This window comes from Leptonotus elevatus, chromosome 7, assembly GCF_054856555.1.
Source record: "Leptonotus elevatus isolate MCC_2025b chromosome 7, RoL_Lele_1.0, whole genome shotgun sequence".
Classification (NCBI taxonomy): domain Eukaryota; kingdom Metazoa; phylum Chordata; class Actinopteri; order Syngnathiformes; family Syngnathidae; genus Leptonotus; species Leptonotus elevatus.
In genome coordinates, this window is record NC_141245.1 from 20,957,942 (window position 1) to 20,984,285 (window position 26,344).

Below are 26,344 nucleotides of genomic sequence, written 5' to 3' on the forward strand. Positions count from 1 at the left end.
GCCTTTTCATTCCGATGGAGGTGTTTATATGGAGCATTCTCATTCCGTTTGGCCGTTCGGATTCATTCTAATCGGAATACATGGCTCCATGTAAACCAAATGTATCTCGGCTGGCGCGGGAACGCCTTGGGATCCCGTCGGAGGAGCTGGTTGAAGTGGCTGGGGAGAGGGAAGTCTGGGCTTCCCTGCTAAAGCTGCTGCCCCTGCGACCCGAACCCGGATAATCGGTAGATGATGGCTGGATGGAGTAGCCGTAAATACATTAAAACCATGATGTATTTGGAAATAAGTAATAATCAAGTAATACATGACTTATTAATAAGAACAGTTATGGATGAGTAAAAAGAAATAAGTAATAAATGAGTTTAATAAAAGAGTGGACAAAGCAGATATAGGCATTTTGAAATGTATACACGCGTAAACAATGGCATCAAAGTGCAAAGCATTCTGGGCTATTTCATGGTTATAAACCTACAATTGAACATTTAAAATGTTGACATTTTGACACTTTACTTCATATTTTTGCATCAATAATAATAGTGGTTCTTGTAACAGCTCCACAGAGACTCAAGTAGGCGGAGACAAAGGTAAAACAACAACCAACCATAGGTAAGGCGCCTGATGATTGACAGATGACAAGTCACTGCCGAAAGAAATTGTCAGAATGTACTGCATGTAAACTGGCTACTTGAAAAATCATTCTTGATAGCAACATGAAATCATAACCATTTAAAGTCATGAAAAGTTGAATAACATTATTGATATTTCTTCATATGAATGAAATGTGTCACTACAGTAAACGTGTTTCAAAATAAAAAATGTTTTTAAAGATACATTTAAAAACAATTAAAAAATGATGATATTTATAAAATATATAAGAAATGAAATATTACTTGAATGAAATTAAAGTTAATGAAAAGTAAAATGTATTTATTTTAAAATGACAACATAGAATAAAGGTTCAAATATAAATTTGATATAAAAATAAAGTATTGGAATAAAGAATAATTTATAAGTTGCAATATTTTTGGTAAAAAATGTGGAAAAAAAATAATTAAAAAAATGAAATAAGATTAAAACAAAAGTAAAGATAAAATGTAAAAAACTAAAAAAAATTGAAATACAAAGATAAAACAATAAACATTTAAAAAACAAACAAACACAATAGATAAAGTAAAACTGAATCAAAATCAAATACGTGAAAAAAATTAAACTGTTACAAAATAATAAAAAACAAAACAATGTAATGAAATACAATATAATTTAAAAGATGGAATAATCCAAAAATGAAAAACTAATCAAAAGAGGTAAAGCAAAAATGAAATGAAAAACTCAAATCTAAGAGAGAAGACTAAGAGAAATTAAGTAAAGGTAAAAAAATGCAATGTGTTTTGAATGAACAAATGAACTTACAAAATTAAACAATGAAAAATAAATGACAAATAAACAACAATGTAAAATAAAAAAATAACAAAGAAATGTAATGAAAAAATAAAACAATAAAAAAAGAGAATCAAGTGGAATAAAGAGGAAGAGAGTCGCGGTGGCGATTTCTCAGATGCTAGTGAGCACGGCGCTGGTCACCATGGCGATGTTGAGGGTGCCAGGCAGCTCGTCCCGGTGGCCGCTTTTGGCCCGCAGGTGCAACGTCTGCCTGATGTCGCCCGGCTTGGTGGACAGCGTCACCTCGCCCAGGAACGAGTCCGTCAGCCTGTTGCTGTTGTACACCTGACACACCATAACGAGGTCAACATTTTCAACAACACGCGCACACGCACGCGCACGCGCACCTGAATGACGATCGACCCGCTGTCGTCCTTGCGGTAGAAGATCCCCTTGGTGTCGAAGTCGGGATTGCGCGTGCCGCTGTGGACGGCGGAGCGAACCGTGTGGCCTTCGCAGCGAATGGTCAAGTACGTGTCGCTGCCTGCGCGCGCACATGAACACACGAAAGCTCGTGAAATTACAAAATGGATCAGTCCAAGTAAAACGCCAAACAATAGAAATCAAATCGGAGTAAAACATGAACATTAAAAATACAAATGCAATAAAATGAACAAAATGAAAATAAAATGACAATGAAATAACTAAATGCATTGAACTTTGTAAAAGTTGATTGAAAAAAGTATTGTAGTGGAACAAAAATAAAATGTCAAGAAATGATAGAATGAAATGAAAAACAGCATAAAATCGAAATAAAAATATAAATAAATGTAAACCCCCAAAAATAATATTGCATAAAAGATTAAACAAATGAATGATTTAAAACTAGATATAAGGGAAATATAAAAAAACAAATAAATGAATCAACGCAATAAAAGTGAAACAAAATAAATAAATTAAGTTAAACATTTTATTTGCTAAACAAAACACATTAAAAATAATAAAAATACTGATAATGCAGTTAAGTCTATAAACTACCCCAAAAATATTTTTAAATATCTTGGAGGATTTTTTTTTAAAATAAATTCAATATTTCAAAATAAATATAAAAATGTTCTTACAAGGAACGATTTTTTAAAAATCCATCAAAATAAAATTAAAAACTATACGATTGAAACATAGATAAATAAAAATACATTTAACATTTTTTGTTGTTTTTTAGTTAAAGTGAAGACATCATTACTCAAGAAAATATTTTCTTCAAAAGGAACAAAAATGAAAGTTAAAAAAATAAATAAAGTGAGAATTTGCTCATTGTGTTCCGCCACAAAATAATGTAGTGGCTCCACCTAGTGGTGAATTGCACTTTCACCAACATTTCCATCCATCCATCCATCCATCGATTATCTGAAACACTTATCCTCATTTATTCCTAATTCACAATCACCAAAATGTCAACTTAATGTTTCTCTAAAAAAATGATAGGTCCACAATAATCTTGCAATCTTACCACCCAGTGACTTGGCTTGGAGGACATGTACTTGCGTGACCAGCGTTGGGAAACCACACAAGCCCGTCCAGCAGGTGCGAGGGGGCTCATCCTCACGCAGCTCCCTGCAGCACACCACACATGGAACTCGTTATAGTCAACCCCCAAAATATCGTCCGCTAAGTGACCGCTACAACAACAAATCTCAAAAGTAAACAAACAGCAACTGAACCGTCGACAGTTCGTTTGAAGTGCATGAGGAGTTTATGTACCGTACTGTGCTGTGTTTGTTATAAAGTGAAGCGAGTCAGCCCATTTATTTAAGGAATTTTGTATAATATTAAAATCTTAAAATATTAAAAAATTTAATTCACTTTTATTTTCTTGTGTTTAAAAAAAAAATCTATTGCGTGTCCATATTACACACAGAAAAATATCGCCTTCATACTTGCAGTGTGAAGGCACATCGGTGAAGACGCGCAACAGGAAGTCTCCCTCCTGGTTGGGGTCAAAGGTGGTTGGCAGGATGACGTAGCGGCCCTCTTTCAGGTCCACGCGCAGGAACGCAGACCTATGGAAAGACATTTGAGATTTTATTTCATATCCATGTACTAGTAGACTCTTTCTCTTCACTCGTAAGACAATTCAGCGCACTAATAGAATAATATTGTCAGAAAAAAATACATTTGAAACATTCGGATTAATATTACATTTGTGGAATATGAGTTATGCAGCAAAATCCAGCTGTTTTTATCCATTTCAGGGGGCGGCCATTTTGTCACTTGCTGTCGACTGAAGATGACATCACAGTTGCGCAGGGCTCGGGCAACGACCAATCGCAGCTCACCTGTTTTCTGTAGCTGAGCTGTGATTGGTTGTTACCTGAGAGCTGAGCACCTGTGATGTCATCTTCAGTCGACAGCAAGTGGCAAAATGGCCACTAGTTTTAGTTTGAGTTAGTTTTGTAAACATAAAATGTAGTTTCATCCATCTCATGGGGCGGCCATTTTGCCACTCGCTGTCCACTGAAGATGACATCACAGTTGCACAGGGCTCAGGTAACGACCAATCACAGCTCACCTGTTTTTTGTAGCTGAGCTGTGATTGGTTGTTACCTGAGAGCTGAGCAAGTGGCAAAATGGCCGCCTTCTGATATTGATAAAAACTGCTGGATTTTGCTGCTTAACTCCTATTCCACTAATGCAATATTAACCAGAATACCATATTTAGACTAGCGGGGCTGACAATAATTATTTTTTGAGGGTGGGGGGGGGGGCGGTGTAGGCTTTTCCATACAGACCTAGCGTTGCTATAGGGACTGCCCGCCACCTTTTGCTGGGGGGCGTGCATACGGTACTTCCGGTTCAACTCCACCTGTGAACACCACGAGGAACACGCAGTTAAATGTTACTAGTGTTCTGCACCGGAAATGTTAACAGGCAAACTAGTACGCATGTGTCGTGCACTAGTAGCCTTCTGGGCCTACTAGTACCACCCAAAAAAAAAACATTATTACTGGTAGTTTGCTTTATTAGTAACATGTAGTTGTCCCACTAGTAAGCCGAAGCTGTCCTTACTAGTGTGTGCTACTAGTAGTAGTCACACACAATTGTTCTACTAGTGCACCATTAGGCGATATAGGTGTCACTAGCGAGACAACCGTATGTTACTAGTGAAGCAGAACTGCACCTCAGTCGACATTTGCCCTGTGATTGGCTGGCGAGCAGTCGAGGGTTAACCCCGCCTCCCCGAACCTTGTGTATTTCAAAGCCGATGGCCAGGTTCTCTCCTCGTCCTTCTGTCAGCGAGGCCCTGCGGTCCTTCTGCTGCAGAGAGATGAGCGCCTCGTCCTCGCTTTTGGTCACGTCGAAGATGTACTGCGACACAAACGCGCCAAACGTTGGACAACTGCGCAATTTGTGGATCGATTGGGGCAACTGTGCCAATTATTGGAAAGTAGTGTGCACCTGAGGGTTTTGGAGGAAGGTGTGCTTATTGTTAGCGCACCCCCCGGCCCGGTTCTGCAGCGCGTCGTCATGGCGACTCCAGGAGCCGCGCAGGGTCACCTCCTCCCAGGTCTTGTGCAAGCTCAGGTACGACGTGTTGATCAAGCGGCACAGGATGAGGTGCGTGAAGTTGGAGATGAAGTCGTTGAACGTCATCCTGCGTGAGGACGAGCCGGACAGGAGATGACGTCGGGGGGTGTCAATAAACATGGCCGCCCACCAGGGGGCGACATCGCGGAGGCAGGCGCTCACCAGAACTCTCCATCGTTCTGCATGACGACGCCCATCTTCTCACGTTCACTGCTACTGACCTTTTTCCACTCTTCTGAACTGTGAGCACAGAATATATATATATATATATATATATATATATATATATATATTAGGGGTGTCAAAATTAGTACGTTAATTTTGAGTTAATATGAAAAGAAAAATGCACTGAGCTCTCACCAATGTGTTACAAATGCAATTATGCCATCTAGTGGCAGAAGAATTACTTCTACACAAATAAATATCACACTCGTTTAGTACATCTTTTTGAATTTTAGCTCATTTTTATGAATTATTATGAAATTACTGTATCATTGACTAAAAGATGCAGCCATATTTCAATTAGCTAAACATTTTTTTCCCCCACTTTAATTTAACAAGAGTACACTCTAAAAACAGTTGGGTAAAAAATAACCCAACTATGGGTAAAAAAATGGATCTATCCTCTACTTGAGTAAATTTGACCCAACTTTGAGTCAAGAAATGGGTCTTTTTGTGTAAAATAACTACTTATTATTACTAATACAAAAAAAAAAGGTCACTTATTACTGTATAAAACAACCCAGAAAGTTGGGTCCAATTAACCCATAAAGTGGATCGGCCCATTTTTTATCCATAAGTGGGTTACTTTTGACCCAACTGTTTTTAGAGTGTATGAACTCAGAGAGAAAACAATTATTGTACATTTAGAAAAGATGTAACATTTGCGATTAATTGTGAGTTAATTATTGAAGTCATGCGATTAATTGCGATTAGAAATTTTAATCGCTATAATTTATATATATATATTTATTAATTTATTTATCTATGTCACCTGTCGCTCCAGGGTCCATTCCACTCGCTGCGCCCCCAGGGGTTCCTCAGCCGTATCATTTCGAGTTTATTTGACTTGAAAAAGGCCAGCAAGCCGTGACCGAGACGCACGCGACGCACGTCCGTCACGCCGTAGGCGTGACCTTTGACCAGGCCGTTGGGCATGCGGGCCTCCATGTCGGACGAGCTGCTCGCCTAAAAGGACATCAAAATACGGTAAGTGACATTAGCGCCACCCACTGGCGGTCAACGACGAGAAGGCGGGTTGCATGGGTACCGAGACTTACGGGTTTAATTGGTTCTGCGACAGAGCTCGTAACTGTAAAATCATTACTCCTCATTGAAGTTAATTAAAAAACAACCACCAATCCGCTCCACTATTCCTTGTCATCAATTTTGTGTCTTATTTTGCAAAAATCAACTCACTCAAAATTTTGGCCAACTCGGTTTCAGAGGGTAACAAGATGGCGTCCATATGTCATGTATGTGACCAGCATTTGACCAATCACAGCATGATTGGTCAAATGCTTGAGTTGAAAAAAAAGGTTTTTTTTGGCCAAACTCTCTCTCTCTATATATATAGCTCTGGTGCAACTAAGCATGTCTGCCATCTAGTGGTGAATGGTGATAACTGATATTACAAGATTCGAGCTTTGCAAAAAAAATGCATTCCATTTTTTTCCTATATTTTGAGGATTTCCCCAATTTTTTCTAGTTTTTATTTCCCCATTATTTTTATTTTATTTACATTTTGTGAGGTTATAAGCAATTAATTAATTAATTTTAAAAATGTCATTTTTTTTATTATTATCCAATATATATATATATATATATTTAAAGGGACTACCTTTTTTTCCTTTTTTCTTTTTAATTGAACCACAAAAACATGGTGCGATTGTCATAAAATAAGCAGATGTATTTAATTTGCCTGAATACTGTAAAAAAAAAAAATCAATCTATTTTTATAGCAGGGTACAAAAATGACGAAGTAGGAAATGTTGGGAGTTGACAATTAAAAATCCATCCAATCAGATGCTCACCTCTACGGAGGCGCTGATGAGCCCTCCTCTCTCGTGTACTTTGACGACTCGCTTGAACAGCTCGGCTTGATTCTCCACGCTGTCGTTGGAGCCGCTTTCACTGATGCATATGGACTGCGACACGCCGCCCGTGAAGTCCACCAGCGCGTCGGCCGTGTTGCCGCCGTCCAGCGCCTCGTAGCAGCCGCACGTCCTGGAACGATGACCGGACTTCAGTTCACGCCGCAGCGAAAGGACGTCCACATTTTTGGGAGTGAAGATGTGGATTGCAAGTGTGCTACGTTAGCTTTTTCACGCTAACCATGACGAAAACACAAGCGTGTTGTATTTTGCTGGCGTGACAGGAAGTGGGCGTCGGCTTACGTACTTGGCGTAGGCCTTCTCCACCAGGGCGCTCCAGAACTCGTTGGAGTCGTTGGAGTGGCAGTAGACCAGCTTGCCGTTGATGGTGGGCAGCCGGTCGTCGATCACCACGTCGGCCCACTCGCCGAATCTCCAGAAGCGGAAGTGGAAGATGCCGGCGTACAACGCGGGACGGTTCTTGTCCCACTCCTGATCTTGCCAGTCGGGAATGACCTGTCACGGGAAATCACAATCATTTGCACTCCAATCATTTCAACATACACCAAGATGCCACATGATGGCGGCAAAGTACTACTTTTGTTTAAACAGAGCTCCTTCACTAAGTTTAAAATACTTCAATGGCACCAACATGCCACAGGATGAGTAAAGAACACTACTTTTGTCTAAATGAAGCTCCTTCGTTCAACTCCACAGAGCTCTTTAGCCACCAGATGTTGCCAAAGCACTACTTTTATCCATATGAAGTTTCTCCCCTCATTTTTACACAAGAAGATCCCACAAGATGGCGCCAAAGCAATATTTTTTTATTAGACATGGCTTTGTCTTCAGCACAAATAACGGGTAATAGGTTGCACCAAAAGAACTTTCGCAAATGCCAAACCATGAACATGCGAGGGTTCGGTTCACTCTGCAAGGCGCTTTCCAAAAGGCGACATCATCCCGACGCATCATGGTGACACACCAACATGTTCGCTGGAGCGCACACACTCAGATTGATATAAATAAAGAAATAAGTGATCCATTGAGCAGAGGCATCCCCAGGAGGCGCCGGGAAACTCCCAGAGTTCCCTGCTGTACGTCATCAGCGCCACCTGTTGCCTGGCAACAGCACACACACACGCGACTCCCTCATTCTTACTTTACACCCCCAATTTAAATTGTTTTTTTGGGGGGGAGGGGGGGGGCTATTGTGCCATTTTCAAAGTTACATAACTTGACAAAAACATTGATGTCATGTCCTCTGCTAATGTGAGGGTCAATCAATGCAATGTCCCCTGCGGGCCTGCGTGCGTGTGTGTGCGTGTGTGTGTGTGTGTGCATGTGTGCATATGTGTGTGTGCGTGTGTGTGTGCGCGAGTTTGTGTGCGTGTGTGTGTGTGATGGAAATAGATGTGGAAATGGAAGGTGGGAGGTGCAAAAGTGGAGAGGAGAGAGAGACAAAAAGCAGAAAGTCCATCAGAGATGCCTCATAGCATCCGATCCGTCATCACATCCACTCATCCGTCCGTCCGTCCGTCCGTCCGTTCGCATTCAGCCATTCAGAACTATTCCATCCCGAGAGGACGGGTGCGGGGCATGGAGGAAGCGGGAGCGGCGTCCGACTTCATCGTACTTGAATTTAAAGAGGACGTGGCGCTGACGGAGGTGAAGGTTTTGCTTTTTTAGCAAAACATTTTATACAATTATTCTAACAAATATGGAAATGGAAGCATTTCAAATCTTCTTACTACATTTTTCTCAATTTTATTTTGACTGCTTTACTTAATAATGTCATGTGAGAATATGCCTTATAATATTATAAATATTTAATAATATTATTTAATCATTTTCTTAATAGAATAATAGTGTCTCTGACTGGTTTAATCATAATTAATTAATTAATTAATTTCTCTTTCTTTCTTTATTATTTTTTATATTTTTCTATATTTTATTTTATATTTTATTTTGACTGCTTCACTTAATGTAAAGTGAGAATGCCTCAATATTATTTAATAATTTTCTTAATAGATTAATAGTGTCTTGGACTGGTTTAATCATATCATAATTATTTATGTATTTATTATTTATTTCTTACTATATTTTTCTATATTTTATTTTCTATATTATTTTTCTATATTTTATTTTCTATATTATTTTTCTATATTTTCTTTTCTATATTATTTTATATTTTATTTTTAATGCTTTACTTAATAATGTAATGTGAGAATGCCTCATAATATTATAAATATTTAATAATAATATTTAATCATGTTCTTAATAGATTAATAGTGTCTTGTACTGGTTTAATCATACCATAATTATGTATTTAATTTACTTATTATTTAAATATTTATTTATTGACCCTATCGCAAATGGTGAAAACTCAGAAGTAATTGACAATCGCACCAAAAAGTTTTATGATTACATATAGCTGACACAAGATCGCACCAACTTGCCACAAGATGGCAGTAAACTACGATTTTAGTCTAAATGAAGCTCCTTAACTCACTTCAAAATAGTTCCTTGGTACCAAAATGATACAAGATGGCGAAAAAAGTGTCTTACTTCAATTTCCCTGGCAAAGAGAGAATACAAGATAGTTAAGAAAACACTACTTTTGTCTAAATAAAGCTCCTCAACTCACTTCAATACAGCACCAGCATGCCGCAAGATAGCAGCAAATCACAATTTTTTATCTAAATGAAACTCAACTTACTTCAGAGTTCCTCGCTACTAACATGGCACAAAATAGTGCCAAAGCACTACTTTTGTCTAAATGAAGCTCCTCCGCTCCCTTCCACAAAGTCCCTTGCCACAAAGATGCAACAAGATGGTGGCAAAGCACCACTTCTATCCAAATGAATCCCCTCCATTCACTTCAACATAGTCCCTTGACCAGCATGCCACAAGATGGCGGAAAACCACAGCAACAAAATGGCCTAACCAACCACAGCCGTGAATGATCGAGTGTTGAAAATGAATCTGTTGCTGCGATCCCACAGAAGATGCGTCGGCGCGTGTCGTCTCTTCAGTGCTCGGCCCAAAAGCGTCAGGACGGCGAGCGGCTGCTGCTGCCCCACGAGGCCGTCTACCAGCTGGACTTCCGGCGGCAGGATTTGAGCTTCCGCCGCTGGAACGTGTCAATGGGCGGGCGCGGGCGGGTCACCGTCACGGGCATCTCGCAGCACTGGACGCCCGACCTCACCCACCTGATGACCCGCCAGCTCCTGGAGCCCGTCGGCACCTTCTGGCGCGGCGCCGACGACCCCGACGCCGCCGGACTCAAGTGGCTGGAGGCCGACATGCAGGAGTTCGGGGAGAGGATCGCCGAACTGGCCAAGGTGCGCAAGGTCATGTACTTCCTGTTCGCCTTCAAGGACGGCGCCGAGGCGGCCGAGCTGCAGTGCTCGCTGGCTTTTTCCTCCCACGAATGAAGCTTGCGTTCCGGCCAGTCAAATAGAAACACTTGTGTCGTAAAACTGATGATTTGTGTATGGAAATATATGAATAAATGTTATGTAAGCACACCTGTATTTGTTTTATTAATACTGTCTGATTTAATCACGATGATTATTTAATCATTTTTGAATTCAGGTGTATAATTATTTTTAATATCTTATTTATTTATTATTCATGCTGTATTTATGCTATCATTTTAGATGAGATGATTTTTTTCTCTTAACATCTTATTTATTCATGGTATAATTTCCTTAATTCTTTTTTCTTTGTATATATATTTTTTAAATATGTCACAATTACTCATGTTAAATTAAATATGTTGTAATTGCTCAGGCTAAAATTATTTTTTAATGTCTTAATTAATTGAATCATGCATCAAGTATTTTTAGATTTTATTTAAACATGCTAGAATTTTTTTAAATAATTTCTTATTCAATCTTATTTCAAAAAATTTTTTTATCATAATTATTCAGGCTAAAAATTTTTTTTTTAATAATGACTTACTTAATTATCTCGTTATTTAATACTTCATTTAATAATGCTATAATTGTATGAAAACTCTGATTTAATAATGCTTTAATTTTTAATCACGTCTGATTTAATATAATTATTTATATAATATATTATAATTATTTAATACCATGTTTCTTAATTTTGCTATTATCATTTAATCATGTCAGATTTTACAATGCTACAAAGATTTAATTATCTAATTTAATCATGCTAGAATTGTTGAAATATATATTTTTTCTATACTGTATTTTAGTCATGTCTTATTTATTTATAGTTATTGACATAAATGTCCGATTTAATCATGCTACAATCGTATGGTAATATCTGATTAAATTGTGCTATAATTAATTGAATCATGCATTAAGTATTTTTAGATCTTATTTAAACACGCTAGAATTTTTTTAATAATTTCTTATTCAATCATATTCCATTTAAAAATGTCACAATTATTCATGCTAAATTTGTATTTTTTTATAGTATTTTACTTATGCTCTAATTATTTAATACCTGATTCAACAATGCTATAACTATATAAAAATCTGATTTAATAATTTTTAATGATGTCTGATTTAATCAGGCTATAAATATGTAATAACATCTTTCTTAATTTTGCTATTATCACCTAATCGTGTCAGATTTTACAATGTTACAAAGACTTGCGTAGGTGAGGGCTGCTGTTGTGTGGCGAGTCGGTTAGCGTGCTAACAAACAAGACGGCTGACCTTCTGCCATAGGCTATCTCGTGACGCCAGCGTGGAGCAGGCTGCCACGAACCAACAGTTTCCCAGCTGGCCTTGGTGGAGGTCATGTGCACTCAGGCCGTCCACAAACAGGTGCGGCTCTCGGCATAACTCCTGCTCAAAGAGGGAAAGAAAAGAAAAGTCAATAAGAGAAGAACGCTAAACGCCTGCTGCTACTTTTTGCTTCGCTTGTACGAGGATGTCATCTTAGTGGGCGGCGCATGTCGCTCAACCAACGCGAAGCAAACACATACATGCGTTTACATACGATATACACACACGCACACACATCTGATCAATTTGTTAAGGAAATGCACAAACAATCAAGGAAACGACACAAGGACCATTGGAGGAACAAGGAAACTAAGACACACTAAAGAAGGAAACATAGGAAAAGGAAACACGGTGAGGAAAGGAAACAAGAAACAGAACAAGGGAACGCCCCACTTTTATTACGTCGCACGAACCACAGGGAGCCTGAAAGCTTGGCAACTAAATGACAGAGAACATAAAAACCACACAGACACACGCTCTCACTCCCATTTTGAACATTCGCACAAATGCCAAGCGGTTACCTGCGGCCTCTTCCAGACGACGTTGCCGATGCGGTTGCCCTGGTAGAAGAGCGACTGGTCAGTGGCGGGGAACAGGGGGTCCTCAAACAGGAGGCCATTTTGGCGACACCGTTTCCGCAAGGCGGTGAACGATTGGCCCTCGTAAGCCACCACCATCCTGACGCTTCTGACATACACCAGAGATGACAAAATACACTTATTTATTTATTTATTTTTTTACATGTGTGAAGTTAAACAGTTTATGAAGACATGAAGATAAGGCAGGGAGATAGAGGGTGTGGCTCAATGTGGCCACCACCCGCTGAACAGATGTTCAAACTTCATATTCTTCCTTTTTTTCCACATGCCACCAAAATAGAACTTTTGCTTCAACTTGTCTTGTGACTGAAAAGGGAACTTTTTTTCCGCCCCTTCAAGTGGCTTGGAGCCGTGTCAAGTCACATGCAGGAAAATGGCAGCCAAAGGAAATCTATCTTCAAAATAAACAAGACTTAAAAGAGCTGTACGAGTTTTATCATGGACCATCAAACTGCGTTGTGTTCAAGGACCACCAGATGAAATCTGACTGAATATTCAAAGAGTAGCTGAGAACATGGGCCCAAACTGTAGTTTACTGCAACTCGCTTGCGGTGCGTTCAAGGACCATGTTATGTGACTGAACGACTGCTCGAAAGGTGCATTCCAGGGGAATCCGGCCAAATAGGACAGAACAACTTTGTTTAGGTTTACTGATTGATTGTTAGTACAACTGCAGGTGAGTTCCAGGGTAATCAGATCATGTGACTGAATAATGAATTTGCATACGAAACGCCAACTTTGTGACTTTTCTCTACAATGAAAAAAAAGCACTGTTTTCGATCACACATAATTAAAATGTGGTCAACTGATGGCATAACACCCTAAACTGATCCCCACCGCTTTCGATGTACATGTTCAAATTAGGTCATAGTTGAAAAACAAATCCCCCTAAAAAAAAAACGTGAAATAAAATAAATAGTAAATACCAAAAAAAAACAAAAAAACACTAGCACCGAGTTTTCGCTTTTAATTTGAAATTTCGTACAGGAAATGATTTAGTTTACACGAACTTATCGATACAACTTTTTTTCTTTCACGACGTGCCACATTCTTTTGACGATTTTTCCGATGTCAACATGTCCAATTTTAACGACTTCAATCCATTTAACTTACTTCACAGCGACGTGAACGTTGTCAAGGTAAACTCATACGCGGCAAAAGAACAGACATTTAAAACATGTAAAAGATTAAAAAGTTAAGAAAAGCCAGGCGCTTACCTCAAAAATGCCTGTGACGTCAGCAGTGGGATTTCTTGTCTTCTCTCGCAGGACAATTTCCCGTCTTATTCTTTGTGTGGTGAGGAAGACGATAAGGTTTGAGCGTTGCTCTCACCCGAGAGAGAACGTCAGGGAGCTCGCAGGCACACGACACCGTGACAAGCCCACCGACGACCACAACAGCATCAAGCACGCCTCCTCTCGCATCTGGGGGGCAAGACAAGACAAGAGCTGGGCTGCGTTCAAAGGCGATATGACAATCTGGTACCAGAAAACTGCTTCATTGAACGTGACAACGGGCCTGCGTTCAAGGTCCACATACTTGATCAAACTGGGGTCGAACAAGTTACTATTACTACTACTAACTAACAAGCAACTATTTGTTTTTACGGTGTACGGTATTGTAATGAAGTAGACAACATTTTACTGGATGCAATTAATTTATTGGTGCGTTCAAGCGCTTTTTCTCACTGGGACTGAACACATGCTTAAATGTTGTGGAAGGAGGTTGGCGCTGCGTTCAAAGACGATCTGACATGAGTGAAGTGTCAGGAAGTTGGGGGCGCATTCAAGGACCATCTTGACAAAATTGGACTAAACAATAATGTAAGGAAGTCAGTGTTGCATTCAAGGACCATCTTGACAAAATTGAACAGAATGACTATGAATGCGATGAAGTTGAGGAGTGTAGAGGCCACTGGCTGTATAGTGTTAGTGATGCGTTCAAATTCCATATGAGTATTGAATAAATTGCACCAAATGATTATGTATGAACGTGTGTATTGAAGTTACTGGTGCGTTCACGGGACATTTCCGAAAATGAGACTGAACAACAGTCTATGTAAAGATGCTTTTGGTGCGTTCAAGGGCCAAATTACATACATATGTGTGTACATATGAATGTATGTACAGCAATTAAGTTAGTTGTGCATTCCAGGATCCACTAACAAAATTGGACCGAAAAAAATTACGAAATGGAGTTGGTGGTACGTTCAAGGCACCTTAGGCTTCCATAGAATAACTATATGAATCTATGTACTGTATAATAATAATGGTGGTGGTACATTAAAAAAAAATCACTGATAAAATATGACTGAGTGAGTATGATTAGATCAACGTAATAGTGGTTGGCGGTGCCTTCAAAGACATTTGACAAATTCAAACCGAACAACCTGAACTGGTAGGTTTGTTTAACGTACAGATGTGCTACACGGTATTAACCACTAGATGGAAGCAAAGGCTGGAAGACAAAAGATGTTGCGGCGGAGGCGAGCATGGATGTCCCTGTGTAGATATTAATCTTTAACATCTTCATCAGAAACACAGTTTATGGGTCATGTGAGAAAGTTGCACTTTACACTCGAATGCTTCCAGCAGGCGACATACTCACATGTCAATATCAGGTAAATAAAGAACAATTCTTTCATTGAACTCATTATTACAACGCCGTAGTTTGTGTACTGTATTTATTTTAATCGATGTACTTTTTTGTTGTTGTACATTCTTATTACTCCGACAGGGAACCATAATGTCATTTACATTACTGAATCGCTACAGATGTGTTATTGATAAATAAATGCATTATCTTATTTATTCTAAAATGTATATAGTACCTTTTTAGTGAATAATTTTACATATTTTTTAATTTAGCGGTTTTTGATGTGGTAGATTTTTTTTTTACTGGTATTGTTGCTACACGATGCCAGCATTTTGTTTACAACTAGAAATACATTTAAAAAAAAAAAAAACTTTTTTTCTTCTTGTATTTTATTTATTATTACACAAATTCCTAAATTTTTGTGTTTTATGATTACACGTATATATTTTTTAAATGTAATTTATTTTACTGTTTCTTACAACAATTTTCATCAACAATATGTTCCTAATCTTTTAAGCTCAGCGTGGCTTTAAAGGTTAAAGAAGAATCTGTAAAAGTTAAAGTTAAAGTGAACGCTTTTTTTTTTTGTCAATGATTGAACGCTTGAAAAAGAAAAATGATCATTCTGTTTTGTCTTTGCCATGCAGCTTTGAAATGTTGGCCTGCTGCTTCATGGTCACAACGTTCCTGGCTGTGTCGTTCTATCCTGGGGTCGAAGGACGGCCCCGCGTCCTGATGGTGGCCCCCACCATCGTGATGGACGCTCACCCACAGGCGGAGGCGACGATCAAGTGCGGAGATGGCGACAAGGCGGGTTAGTGACGTAATACATCGATAATCTGTTTACATTTTCACTCTAAAAAAACAACAACAGTTGGGTTAAAACTCAATCATAGATGAAAAAAGTGACCAACCCGCACTTTTTGGGTTATCACTTAACTTAAAAAGTTAGGTCAATTAATAACCCACAAAACAATCAAAAAACATATTGCATGTAATCAATGCATGTCTTCTTTCGCCATCAGGTGTGGTTCTGTACTGGCACACGCCTTTCGGCCCCCTCCGCAGACCCGGCATCCACACCAAACCGGTCCCGGTCCACATGCGCCAGGACGGCAGCCTGGTGGTCCATAATCTGAGCGACCTCCACCAGGGTTTGTACTACTGCTTGCTGCGGCATGACGACGGAGGGTCCACGCTGTTCCCCTACCAGCTACACACAAACCCACAAGATGGCGGCCGTGGTCCGAGGCGCAGGAGGGGTCTGGGGAGACAAGAAACGGTTTCTGACCAGCTCTTTATGGGAGCTGTGACGGCGGCCGTGCTGCTGACTTTTGTGTTCGGGTTCAGCGCAGGTGCTGCGAGCAGAGCCAAAATTCTCAGGTGAGACAAACGTTCTGTTTTTCTGCCTATACGTGGATTTTTGTAGACATTTTTTCGAGTCACATGTAGATCACAAATTGTGAAAAATCAATCGGCCATCATCCCTCCCAAAATGCTATTTGGTCTACATTAGCCAACGATCATGAATACATGCATTATCCAAATCAGCCAGCAGGTGGCAGTGTATTACTAGTCCTGTCATTCAAGGTATGGATAAAAGTATTGGGACAACTACCAAGGAAAAACGTTTCAATGTCTTGCAGTCTTATCAGAACCATTCCAACTTTGTTCCCGCAGATGCTTGAGTGCAGTCACCAAGCGGCGACCATCGCCACGGCAACGCCGACCTGACATCACCGCGACGACGCTCACCAGCTGGCCTTCATCGCCATCCTCGCTCTCATCATCGATATCATCCTCCTGTCCACCTGCCAAACCTCAGAGAAGTTTCCGCGACAAACGCGGCCTGGATGAGAAGCAGGAAGACAATCGCGTCGCCGCCTACCTGGAAGCCTGCGACCACGGGGACGACGGGAAGAGAAGAGCAACAGGGGGAGGAGGTGAGGACAAGGAGGGGAGGAGGAAGAGGAGCGGGGTGAAAGACGAGGAGGAAGTGCAGGAAGGTGGATCTTTCGTTGGGATGGCGGAGAAGATTGAGAGCGGAGGAGAAGGGGATGATGAGGATAAACGAGAGAAGAAGAATGATAAAGATGACAGAAAGAACACAAATGATGATGAAGATGAAAGAAAGAATCGGATGGACGGTGAAGATAAAAATGTCATCTGCCAATCTTCACAATCAGATGAAGATGAAAACCAGGAAGTAGAATATTCTCCTCCTCCTCCTCAGCCCCGTACAAGTCGGGTCATCCGCGTCTATCACTACGACCAAGATGGCCGCCGTTACGGCCACCTTCCTGACCCCGAGCCAAGCCCCGCCCCCAGAATCAAGCAACGCTCGGTCTCCCTAACCCGCCTTAACGCCATCATGGCTGCCGCATCAGCGGGGCCCATGGACGCCACGCCGCAAAAGGTGCTCTCTGACGTAGAATTTTAAAACAGGTCATACTGATCACGTGACATCAGTTAACTTCCACTGATCCACTTCTGAGCCACTTGTGCTATAAGTGTATTCCACTTTGGGTTCACTTACGATCCATTTGCAGTTCACTTGTGATTCACTTATTTTTTATGTATATTCCACTTTTGGTCCACTTATTTGTGATTCACTTGTGATCTATTTATTGTCCAAATGTGATTAATTTATAATCCATTTGTAGCCCACTTGTGATTCACTTAAGATCCACATGTATTCCACTTCTGATCCATTTGCAGTCGACTTGTATTACAATTGTGCTGAACTTTTATTCCACTTGAAGTCCATTTATGATCCAGTTGTCTTACATTTGTGGTCTATTTCTGGACTATTTGCAGTCCACTTATGATCGGCTTTTATGACAACTGTAATCCACTTTTTGCATTCCACTTTCCGTCCACTTATGATCCACTTGTATTATATTTGTGATCCACTTAAAGTCTCCTCGTTTGAGTGTAACGTACAACTTGTGACATCGATTCTTGATTCTATTTACACTCCACTTGCGATCCAGTTTTAATCCACTTGTACTCCGTTTGCAGTCGATGTGATTTTACTTGACATGTTTTTGCATTTTTGGTCCACTTTTAACCGCCCTTGTTTTCTACTTTGGTCAAACTTTATTACACTCTTGGTCCAATTCTGATCCACTTGTCGTCCATCTCAGTCGCCATGCTGGTAAATCAAAAAGACAAACAAGGATGACTATTCTGCATTCTTCAACAAAAATGCTGCTAAAGTTTGAATATTTTTGTTCAATATGGACGGATGAATTAATTTTAATATCCAAGTTATTTTACAACCATATTAGATTTCGCTGGAATAAATGTAAAACTGGATCTTGTTGTCAACTTAAAAAACAAACAAGCATCCAAATCGGCTTGTGTGTGCGTGTGTGTCTGATTACACCCCCCCTGTCGTGTCGTTGTGTGCCAGTAACATGGGTCAGTGGCAGTGAATGAGTTGCTCACATGACGCCTTAATAGCGATGAGGAAGAGGGAGGAAGAAGAGGAAGAAGTCAAACGCTCTTTAAACACACGCGCACGCACACACAATTGACAACAGGAGGACAAGGATGGAGATTACGTAGTGACCGAGAAGGAATGAAGGACATGAATGGAATGGACTGAAGACGAAGGATAGGAATGTGATTTTTTTCCCCCTCCCACTTCAATTTTGGACTCAATTCTTATTTTTCATTACCCGTGTCTTTTTCATCGTGCTTTGATTGACGCGTCATGAACGGTGAGAACTCGAGAAGAAGCTCTTCAGATAAATGAGCTAAGAGCTGTGCCTAATATTTTGGTGACTTTCTGTCTATATCTGGGATTCCCAAAAGTAGTGTACTGTGAGAGATAATCAATATCCAATTTGACTTAATTGGTGTAAAAATCATTTCTTTCCTAAATACAATAATCGTCCATCTGTGCCCGACAGTGGATGTGTAGCGACAGTTTGAACAATATGCAAGGCTCTCGCATAAGATGGCAGAAAATACAATTAACCTAACTTATTTGAGATTTTTTTTTAATATATATATATATATATATATATATATGCGCTATATAAATCGAAGGCATGAAATATTAGAATCATATCTCAGTATGATGCAGGACAACATGCTCAAAAAAATTCCCACAGAATTTGAAAACAGCCTTCGACACGTTCCAAGTCTGAAACCCGAAGTTGACGCAGTTGAACTATTTTAAACTTTGATCTCAACCAAATAAAAAGCCTTACAATAGTCTAATTGTGAATGACTGTTGCTAAAATGCTAACAGTTGGTATGCTAACATATGCCAATACCATCATCATCAGCATACAAAGGCATACAAATTTATGGCCTGTGGTCAGGGAACTACTGTAAAACAAATGAGCTCAAATGTTAGCACGATAAAGATTATTGTGCTAACATAGCAATATAGCATCTAAGGTACAAAACAAAAATACATTTTGTTAAAGATTTAACTTTGTGTCCTGTGGTTGGGTACTACATTGTGAAACAGAATCGCTCAAATGCTAACATGCTAACAGTTATTGTGCTAACATTTAGCAAGTTAGCGACCTGAGTCATTTTGCGGTGGATCTCATTGGATGGTGTACCTAATGAAGTGTCCAGTCATACTGAACCATTTGGTGGTGCCCATGTCATGCCATCGGGGTTCTTCGTGTGATTTGCAACAAAATTGTCAATACATTGACATTGAAAAAGTCCTTCACCTTACATTTGTGCCGCCCCACAAAGTTCCCACAATGCACTGCTGCCGAACATTAGCAGCTCACCACTGGGCCAGTGTGTCCCTCAGTGGGGGGGCGCAGGACGGGTGTGGGGCTGATGATGGAGATACCCTCAGGCTGCATGGTGACTGGATCAGGTTCTGGGGCGTAGACAGGAAGTTAGCCGATCGAGTCTGCATGTTGGCGAGACAGCAAAGTGGGTCAGCTAGTTCTGGTTGGCCTTTGAGAACACCAGAACACAAATGTTTATGTGACATGATACAGCTAAGCCTGCGTGCAAGCTAGCTGATGCTAAAAGCGAAAAGCTATGGCTGATGTCCAGTTTTGGTCCACTTCGGTCATCCATATCTAAAAGTTAACAATGATCCACTTGCAGTCAACTTCTAGTTCACTTTTGATCCAATTCTATTTTTATTCCACTTCTAATCCATTTATATTCCACTTATGGTCCAGTTGTTGCCATCGAATGTTTGTTGTATTCACGTTGGTCCCTCCCCCTACTGTGTGGTGGCCATTTTGTGGTGTGATGGAATTTCAGACGGCATCCAATCAGACGCTTCGCTGCCCACGCACAAAGACAACATGGAAGGATACATCCAAAGTCCTTTCACACTGCCTGGAAAAAAGTCTTTTTACCCTGACTTTGCTCAAATGTGACTTTTGCAACGTAAAGCTAACACGCTAAATGTGGCTTTCACTATCATGCTAACATGATGCTAGCATGCTAAAATGTAACTTTCACTATCAGGCTAACAGTATGCCGACATGCTAAAAAGTGACTTTTGATGAGACGCTAACATGCTAAAATGTGACGTTCACTGTCATGCTAGCATGATGCTAGCATGCTAAAATGTGACTTTGAATGAAGCGCTAACAAGCTAAAACGTGACAAATAAGACAACCGTTACCGAGCGCACTTTTTGTTGTTGCCCAGGCTGCGTTTAAGTACAAAGAGAGGCTCAAACAAAATGTTGTAGTCGGGTTGCCAAGAAAGTCAAAGGATCAAAGTGACAGCTTATAAATGGCAACATCAATTATACACACACGCTGTAATTGTAACCGTGTCCTAGCTGAATAATACAAGGAGAATACACACCACAATACAAAGAGCAAAATAGATGTACAGTAATTAGCTTCATTAAGTGTAAGCTCATTTTACGGTCATACCAGATAAAAATGATGACTCAGCAAAACATTAACATGAGGCCATATGTTGTTGTTTTAACACAACTTGCAATACTGAAATGCAACTGGAAATGACAAGATCGGCATAGAGGTCCGAATGACTCAAATGTTGGTAATTATGACGTCTGCTATGTGTTTGTCAGAAGCAACACACCGCTGCTGATGTCCTGGGGCAGGAACAAGAACCAGAACAGCAACCATGGTCATCCTGCAGCAGGTTAGCATGCACACACTCGCGCACACACTCCCAACATTAATTGATATGAAAAACTCACTCGTCAATGTTTATCTATAAAACATTATAAACACTCATTTTCACTCTCTGCTCACCTTGCATACCACCACCCCCAGTTTCTATTCCAGCCGTTTCATTAAAATCTTAGTTCACACTACTTTTGGTCGATCTTCTGCATTTGTGTGTTTGTTCGTGTGAGAGTGAATGTGTGTGTTGTGCTCATTAGGGAGCAGACAGTCATTAGGCTGCACTGTAGCCACTTTGTATTTGATTCATTTTCGTGTGTGTGTGTGTGTGTGTGTGTGTGCACTTGTGTGTTTGTAAATGTGTGTGTTCATACGTGTGTGTGCGTGTTGTGGGCCTATTCAAGAGTCAGTGAACGCGCTGATGGACTCGTCAGTCTTTCTGACAGACTAATTTGCTGGGACAGCGGCCGCCTTTGATTGGGGGTTGCTTTAGTAGGGCGAGCCAATAAAATCAGGCAACACACACACGCACGCACACACACGGATCATTAGATATCCCGCGTTGTGGACATTTGACTTGTGTGTTCACATTGAGCGCGACAGCAAGTTGTTTAGTTACTTTTAAAGTACTCGAAACCACGGTGGCTCCGTTTTACGGCCGCGCATGTTGTAACCATGGCGACCACGTCCAAGAGAAGGGGCTCCAATTGGCCCCTGGAGGGTTGGGACCCCAACGTCCGCCGTCTGAGCTACATGTACGCAGCTGTCATCAAGGTAAACGCTTTGTAGAGTTTAGCGTTAGCATTATTATTACGCGGCTATTTGTCATGCTGTGACCTGTGTCTGACATGTCTATCTATATGCAAATGAGTCACATGACCAATTCAATTATACATGACGCTGCTGCTTCACTTAACCGCGCACATCTGCACTGGCGTGGTTCACCTGCAGGGCGTACAAACGTACCGTCGACATGCGGGTGCGCATTTAGCCGCAACTCTTTTTCAATTGGAAATAGCATGAACATTTCGTGACTCTTATTTAATCATCAATAGCCAATTTTTTTTTATAATTAGTTTCTTTGTCACATTTCTCTAATTTAAATGTGGGCAAACCGGGTCATTTGTGGATGAAGTGAAAAATAATAACTATATTATATCAGGTATATGTTATATGACGTGTTATATTATTTATATGTAATTGAATTATAATTAATGAAGTAATTATTTAACAAAATAAATACATGTTCTCACTAATATTTTTATTATTGTTCATAATTAAGTAATAATTCACTTTTTTAAGTGTTATTTATAGTTAATGTAATTAATTATAATTGAGCATTTTTTTGTAATTCTTTTTATATTTATATTTTTTATGGAATCTAGTTTAGTTCACAAATAATTAACTGTTTTAAATTGTATTATTTAGAATTAATTAAAACAGAATGAATGAAACCCTAGTTTTATCAAAAATGCATATCGTACTAATATTTTTGTATTTTATGGAAAAAGGTTTTTGAATAATGAGTCATTTTCATGTTTAAATGAATATTTTACCGATATTTTAATGTCAAATGAATCAATTAATAATTGATTGCCAAATTTAAATGTTATTTACAATGAATTTAATTGTAATTCATTAACCATTTTTTTTTTTTATAAAATAATTTAGTTTCACCATTTTAATTTTTCCTTTTTTTTTTACTTTCAATAAACCAGTTAATTGTTTATTTAGTATAATTGTTAAATACATTTGAAAACACAAATGCATAAAATATTAAGGACTTGTAGTTTTTAAGGGTTTTTAGTTTGCATTCGATACACTCTGATGTATTTCTCGTAAGCGAACACCTGCTTGAATAATTTAATGGTAGAAATAGATGCGCATGAGGTGCATAAGCAGTCCTGGGATCAGTGGACGTAAATGCTACATGTGTCATCAATGTTACTTTCTGCATAAAGAAAAGTAAAGTGGCCTATTAAAGAAAAAAAAAGCGTGACTTATTTTGGACAATTAGTCAACATGTTGACAGCGTGTGTCGTCATGGTGATGGGAGAATGCGACTGGGAGACTCACTTCAATAATGAATGCAGAGCAACCGATCGCCATTGCAAACAAACACGCGTTGATCTTTGACAATGCACCCCCCATCCCCCCCCCCCCCCCCACACACAGACTCATTAATCCAATAATATTAGCATGTAGCATGTGCTTTGTTTAGCATTGGGTTTAGGTTGGGTTCAAATTAAAGTTAGGTTTAAAGTTGGTTTCAGGTTTAGAGTTGGGTTTAATTTTGAGTTTATGTAATGCTAAAGTTGGAGCGGGTTTAACTTTATAATCTATTTAATCTAAAAATTGTTTAAAGTTAAGGCTGAGGCAGTTTTTAAGTTAAGTTTAACTTCAAACCAGTTTACTAAATTTAAATCCACTTAGAAATTACATTTCTAAGTGGATTAAACTTTGCATTACATTTGGGCTTGAAGTTAAGTTTATAACTGGTTTAAAGTTTAGAGTTGGTCTTAAAGTTAGGTTTGGAGGTGGTTCAACTTCACTTCAGATTTGGATTTGAAGATACATTTAGAAATGGGTTTAAAACTCAGGTTGAAGTTGGATTTCAGTTTGAAGGCGCTACAGTCGGGTAGAAACTTTAAATTGGAGTTGGGTGACGGTGTGAAGTGGTATGGTGGTGTGAAGTTGGAATGCGGAAGGAGCAGATAAGTAAAAATTGGTGAAGCAATAATAATACAATTCAAGTTTTTACAATACAATCTTTTTTTTGATGCAGAATAACATGCACTTGAATGGTTTTCATTCTAATGATCTTTAGTTGGGTTGCTCTAGTCAAAAGTCACAACTTCCTGTCAGGATAAGCTTGTAGTGTCTTCTATCCAGAAATCCAACACCTGCTTGACACACCTAAAAGGAGGAAGCGGCTTCCTGTTGCCAATGGCGACCGAGGAGAGCGTGCGGGAGTCAGACTCAACACACACACACACAGCAAAATATTGATGGACCTGAAAACGAGGCTGAACGTTTGCAGCAGGTTTCTTCTAACCTTGATCAAGACAGAAGAGAAAACCAGGATGGTCATCATTTCGGACTTTTTGATGGAGAAGTGAATAAGTGGACGCTGGACTGGTTCAGGAAGAAACTTCTTGATCACTGAGTGCGCGTGTGTTTGTGAGTGTGTTCGAAACCATGTACAAACGTCGGGACTATGTGGATCTTTACGAGAAGGATCCGGCCAAATGGGCTCTGCTCCGAAATGTCAACACTGTCGTGAAACAAAGCACGCTGCTACCGGTATGATGCAGCCTCACCACTGTGCGGATATACTGTGTGTATTTTATAATGTTTGTCAACAGTAGGCAGGAGGATACTTCCAGGCGGTGAAATGTTGACTTGAGTTTCTTGGTGCTTTTCAAAAACTCTGTAAGACCGGCTAACGCTGGCATCACTGAAATGTCTTTGCCAGGGCGACTACGTGTGGTTGGACCTGAAGAGTGGTCGGGAGTTTGAAGTTCCCATTGGCGCAGTGGTCAAACTCTGCGACTCGGGACAGATCCAGGTGGTGGATGATGAAGGAAATGTAAGTTGGAAATGTCAAATGTTTTCCTAAGATCTCAAACATTCCGATTACAAGTATTCCTTTGTACATTAGTTCGCAGGGTCAAAATGTTTTAGATCTGGGTTTAAGTTCTGTGTCGAAGGATGTTAAAGATCCATGAAGACCATGAGGACCTAATGGGCAAACGTTACTGTGGCTACTGCATGAGTATTACCCCCAAGGAGGGTCATCTTACAATCCCTCGGAACTACATTTTGGGAAGAGTACCCAACATAAAAAGTAGTCCAGATCTGGGTTCATGTTCTTGCCCTTCATTTGATGCTGAATATCTGAAGTATCCTCAACCTATGAAGATCATTAGATTGTAATCCTTACTGATCTTTACCAACTGTTCCTCCAGGAGCACTGGATCTCCCCCCAGAACGCCACTAACATCAAACCCATGCACCCCACTTCCATCCATGGCGTGGAAGACATGATCCGTCTGGGGGACCTCAACGAGGCCGGAATCCTGCGCAACCTGCTCATCAGATACAGCGAGAAACTCATTTACGTGAGTCATGAGCCACGTTCTTGCCCCCGTCCCGGCCAATCTATTCATACCTGACAGACTTCCAGCTCATCATGCATTTTACTCATGTACTATTTTCTGCTCTTTTCACCTTTTCGTTCTTTTCTTTTGCCTTTTTGTCACTCCTCCACCTGTTTCCTCCAAAGACAAACTGTGGTGGTAGGGTAAGTCCACACATGAATGAGACACCACTGACACAGGCTTAACATCCTTTTTGTGCCATGTTTGAAAGCTAGAAATGACCAAAGTTGCGCTTGATAGATGAACCGCGTAGTTACACCGATGCCTGGTCGTAAGCGAGATGGGCATGCGTGCATGTTGAGCGCTTCCAATATGGCCTCCTCTTCTCTCGTAGCCGACGGCGATACGCTCATCGTCCACCTGAGATGCCAGATGCATGTTACATCATCGGTCCTCCTGATGTATCCGTCCTACAACACATGCAGCACTTGTTATTGTTGGGTGAATGTTGAGAGACAGCTTGGTAGGCTTGTCATCCAAAATAAGAGTCCTTGTTTGGCGGCATGAATATTCTACAGGTGTTTTCAGAATCTTCCCGCCAGGCTTTCGGGTGTCTTCTTGGTGCACAGCACCTCCAAGGTAGTGAAAGATCTCTGCGCTATTTCTGGCTTTAAATCGAGTTGAACCACTAGAGGCCAAGGTCAGAAATTGGGTGAGTTTGGCCCGAGGGTTGGGAGTCAAGCCCTTCCTTAGATGCAGGAGTTCACATATTAGAGGTTCTTCTTCAAAACTGTTCCTAACCCTCTCACCTCTAAGTCGGGAATACAAGACTCCCATGTCTCTGGTCACCTTACTTCCAACGGAGATACCAAGGCTTTTCCAGGTCAACTGTGAGACAATGTCCCTACAAGGGTGTCTTTGGTCTTCCTGTCTGGACATACCAGAAACACTTCACCAGAAAGTTGTCTGAGGGGCCTTCTGAATTAGTAAATTTAGCTCCTCACCATTTCTCTTAGCAACAGTCACAATGTTGTTTTGTCAATCACTCCCCAAAGACAAGATGGCAAATGCAAACAGTTGCAGTTAATTGCTCACCCTTATAGGAAGAGGGGCCAG

At 40.1% G+C, this 26,344-nt stretch overlaps 4 protein-coding genes across 11 annotated transcripts in view; 3 read left to right on the forward strand and 1 right to left on the reverse strand.

The window, feature by feature from the left end:
• Nucleotides 1-349: 349 nt before the first annotated feature.
• Nucleotides 350-15,828, reverse strand: capn5a (calpain 5a). 2 transcript variants are annotated; one of them, XM_086080188.1, is made up of 14 exons: nucleotides 13,647-15,828; nucleotides 12,352-12,514; nucleotides 11,759-11,890; nucleotides 7,369-7,577; nucleotides 7,002-7,194; nucleotides 5,963-6,156; nucleotides 5,131-5,208; nucleotides 4,840-5,035; nucleotides 4,627-4,749; nucleotides 4,173-4,246; nucleotides 3,321-3,443; nucleotides 2,894-2,997; nucleotides 1,791-1,927; nucleotides 350-1,728 (listed from the first exon to the last, which is right to left on the reverse strand). In XM_086080188.1, exons 2-14 carry the CDS (start codon nucleotides 12,505-12,507, stop codon nucleotides 1,555-1,557), a joined length of 1,893 nt encoding a protein of 630 aa, XP_085936314.1. In that variant the 5' UTR covers nucleotides 12,508-12,514; nucleotides 13,647-15,828; the 3' UTR covers nucleotides 350-1,554. The 2 variants fall into 2 exon arrangements, with proteins under 2 accessions (XP_085936314.1, XP_085936313.1); XM_086080187.1 differs by having other exon boundaries at nucleotides 12,352-12,517; nucleotides 13,647-15,827.
• LOC147171470 (olfactory marker protein-like) lies at nucleotides 8,528-10,591 on the forward strand. The gene is made up of 2 exons (XM_086080199.1): nucleotides 8,528-8,729; nucleotides 10,067-10,591. Exons 1-2 carry the CDS (start codon nucleotides 8,547-8,549, stop codon nucleotides 10,496-10,498), a joined length of 615 nt encoding a protein of 204 aa, XP_085936325.1. The 5' UTR covers nucleotides 8,528-8,546; the 3' UTR covers nucleotides 10,499-10,591.
• LOC147171471 (uncharacterized) lies at nucleotides 15,002-18,315 on the forward strand. Of its 2 annotated transcripts, XM_086080196.1 has the most exons (4): nucleotides 15,002-15,049; nucleotides 15,672-15,838; nucleotides 16,050-16,407; nucleotides 16,705-18,315. In XM_086080196.1, the coding sequence occupies exons 2-4, from the start codon at nucleotides 15,679-15,681 to the stop codon at nucleotides 17,462-17,464; spliced, it is 1,278 nt and encodes a 425-aa protein (XP_085936322.1). In that variant the 5' UTR covers nucleotides 15,002-15,049; nucleotides 15,672-15,678; the 3' UTR covers nucleotides 17,465-18,315. The 2 variants fall into 2 exon arrangements, with proteins under 2 accessions (XP_085936322.1, XP_085936321.1); XM_086080195.1 differs by lacking the exon at nucleotides 15,002-15,049 and having other exon boundaries at nucleotides 15,609-15,838.
• Nucleotides 18,316-18,463: 148 nt separating this feature from the next.
• Nucleotides 18,464-26,344, forward strand: part of myo7aa (myosin VIIAa) — a 28,289-nt gene continuing 20,408 nt past the window's right edge. For 2 of the 6 annotated variants that reach the window (XM_086080185.1, XM_086080186.1), the window contains exons 1-4: nucleotides 18,464-18,749; nucleotides 21,071-21,144; nucleotides 24,604-24,717; nucleotides 25,097-25,249. In XM_086080185.1, the coding sequence (XP_085936311.1) occupies nucleotides 21,127-21,144; nucleotides 24,604-24,717; nucleotides 25,097-25,249 (285 nt within the window). In that variant the 5' untranslated portion in view covers nucleotides 18,464-18,749; nucleotides 21,071-21,126. Of the gene's footprint in view, nucleotides 18,750-21,070; nucleotides 21,145-21,692; nucleotides 21,903-24,603; nucleotides 24,718-25,096; nucleotides 25,250-25,413; nucleotides 25,432-26,344 lie in introns of those variants that run through there. The other 4 variants (XM_086080181.1, XM_086080183.1, XM_086080184.1 and 1 more) reach the window with 3 other exon arrangements.

Excerpts from the sequence above, each read along its gene's own strand:
- LOC147171471 (XM_086080195.1), top strand. The coding sequence starts at position 15,616 with ATGATTGAACGCTTGAAAAAGAAAAATGATCATTCTGTTTTGTCTTTG. Across the intron at positions 15,839-16,049 it reads CGGAGATGGCGACAAGGCGG|GTGTGGTTCTGTACTGGCAC; the intron begins GTTAGTGACGTA and ends TTTCGCCATCAG. Across the intron at positions 16,408-16,704 it reads AGCAGAGCCAAAATTCTCAG|ATGCTTGAGTGCAGTCACCA; the intron begins GTGAGACAAACG and ends TTGTTCCCGCAG.
- LOC147171470 (XM_086080199.1), top strand. The coding sequence starts at position 8,547 with ATGCCTCATAGCATCCGATCCGTCATCACATCCACTCATCCGTCCGTC. Across the intron at positions 8,730-10,066 it reads AGGACGTGGCGCTGACGGAG|AAGATGCGTCGGCGCGTGTC; the intron begins GTGAAGGTTTTG and ends GCGATCCCACAG.
- capn5a (XM_086080188.1), bottom strand. The coding sequence starts at position 12,507 with ATGGTGGTGGCTTACGAGGGCCAATCGTTCACCGCCTTGCGGAAACGG. Across the intron at positions 4,247-4,626 it reads TCGGCTTTGAAATACACAAG|GTGGAGTTGAACCGGAAGTA; the intron begins GTTCGGGGAGGC and ends TGGTGTTCACAG. Across the intron at positions 2,998-3,320 it reads GATGTGCCTTCACACTGCAA|GGAGCTGCGTGAGGATGAGC; the intron begins GTATGAAGGCGA and ends GGTGTGCTGCAG.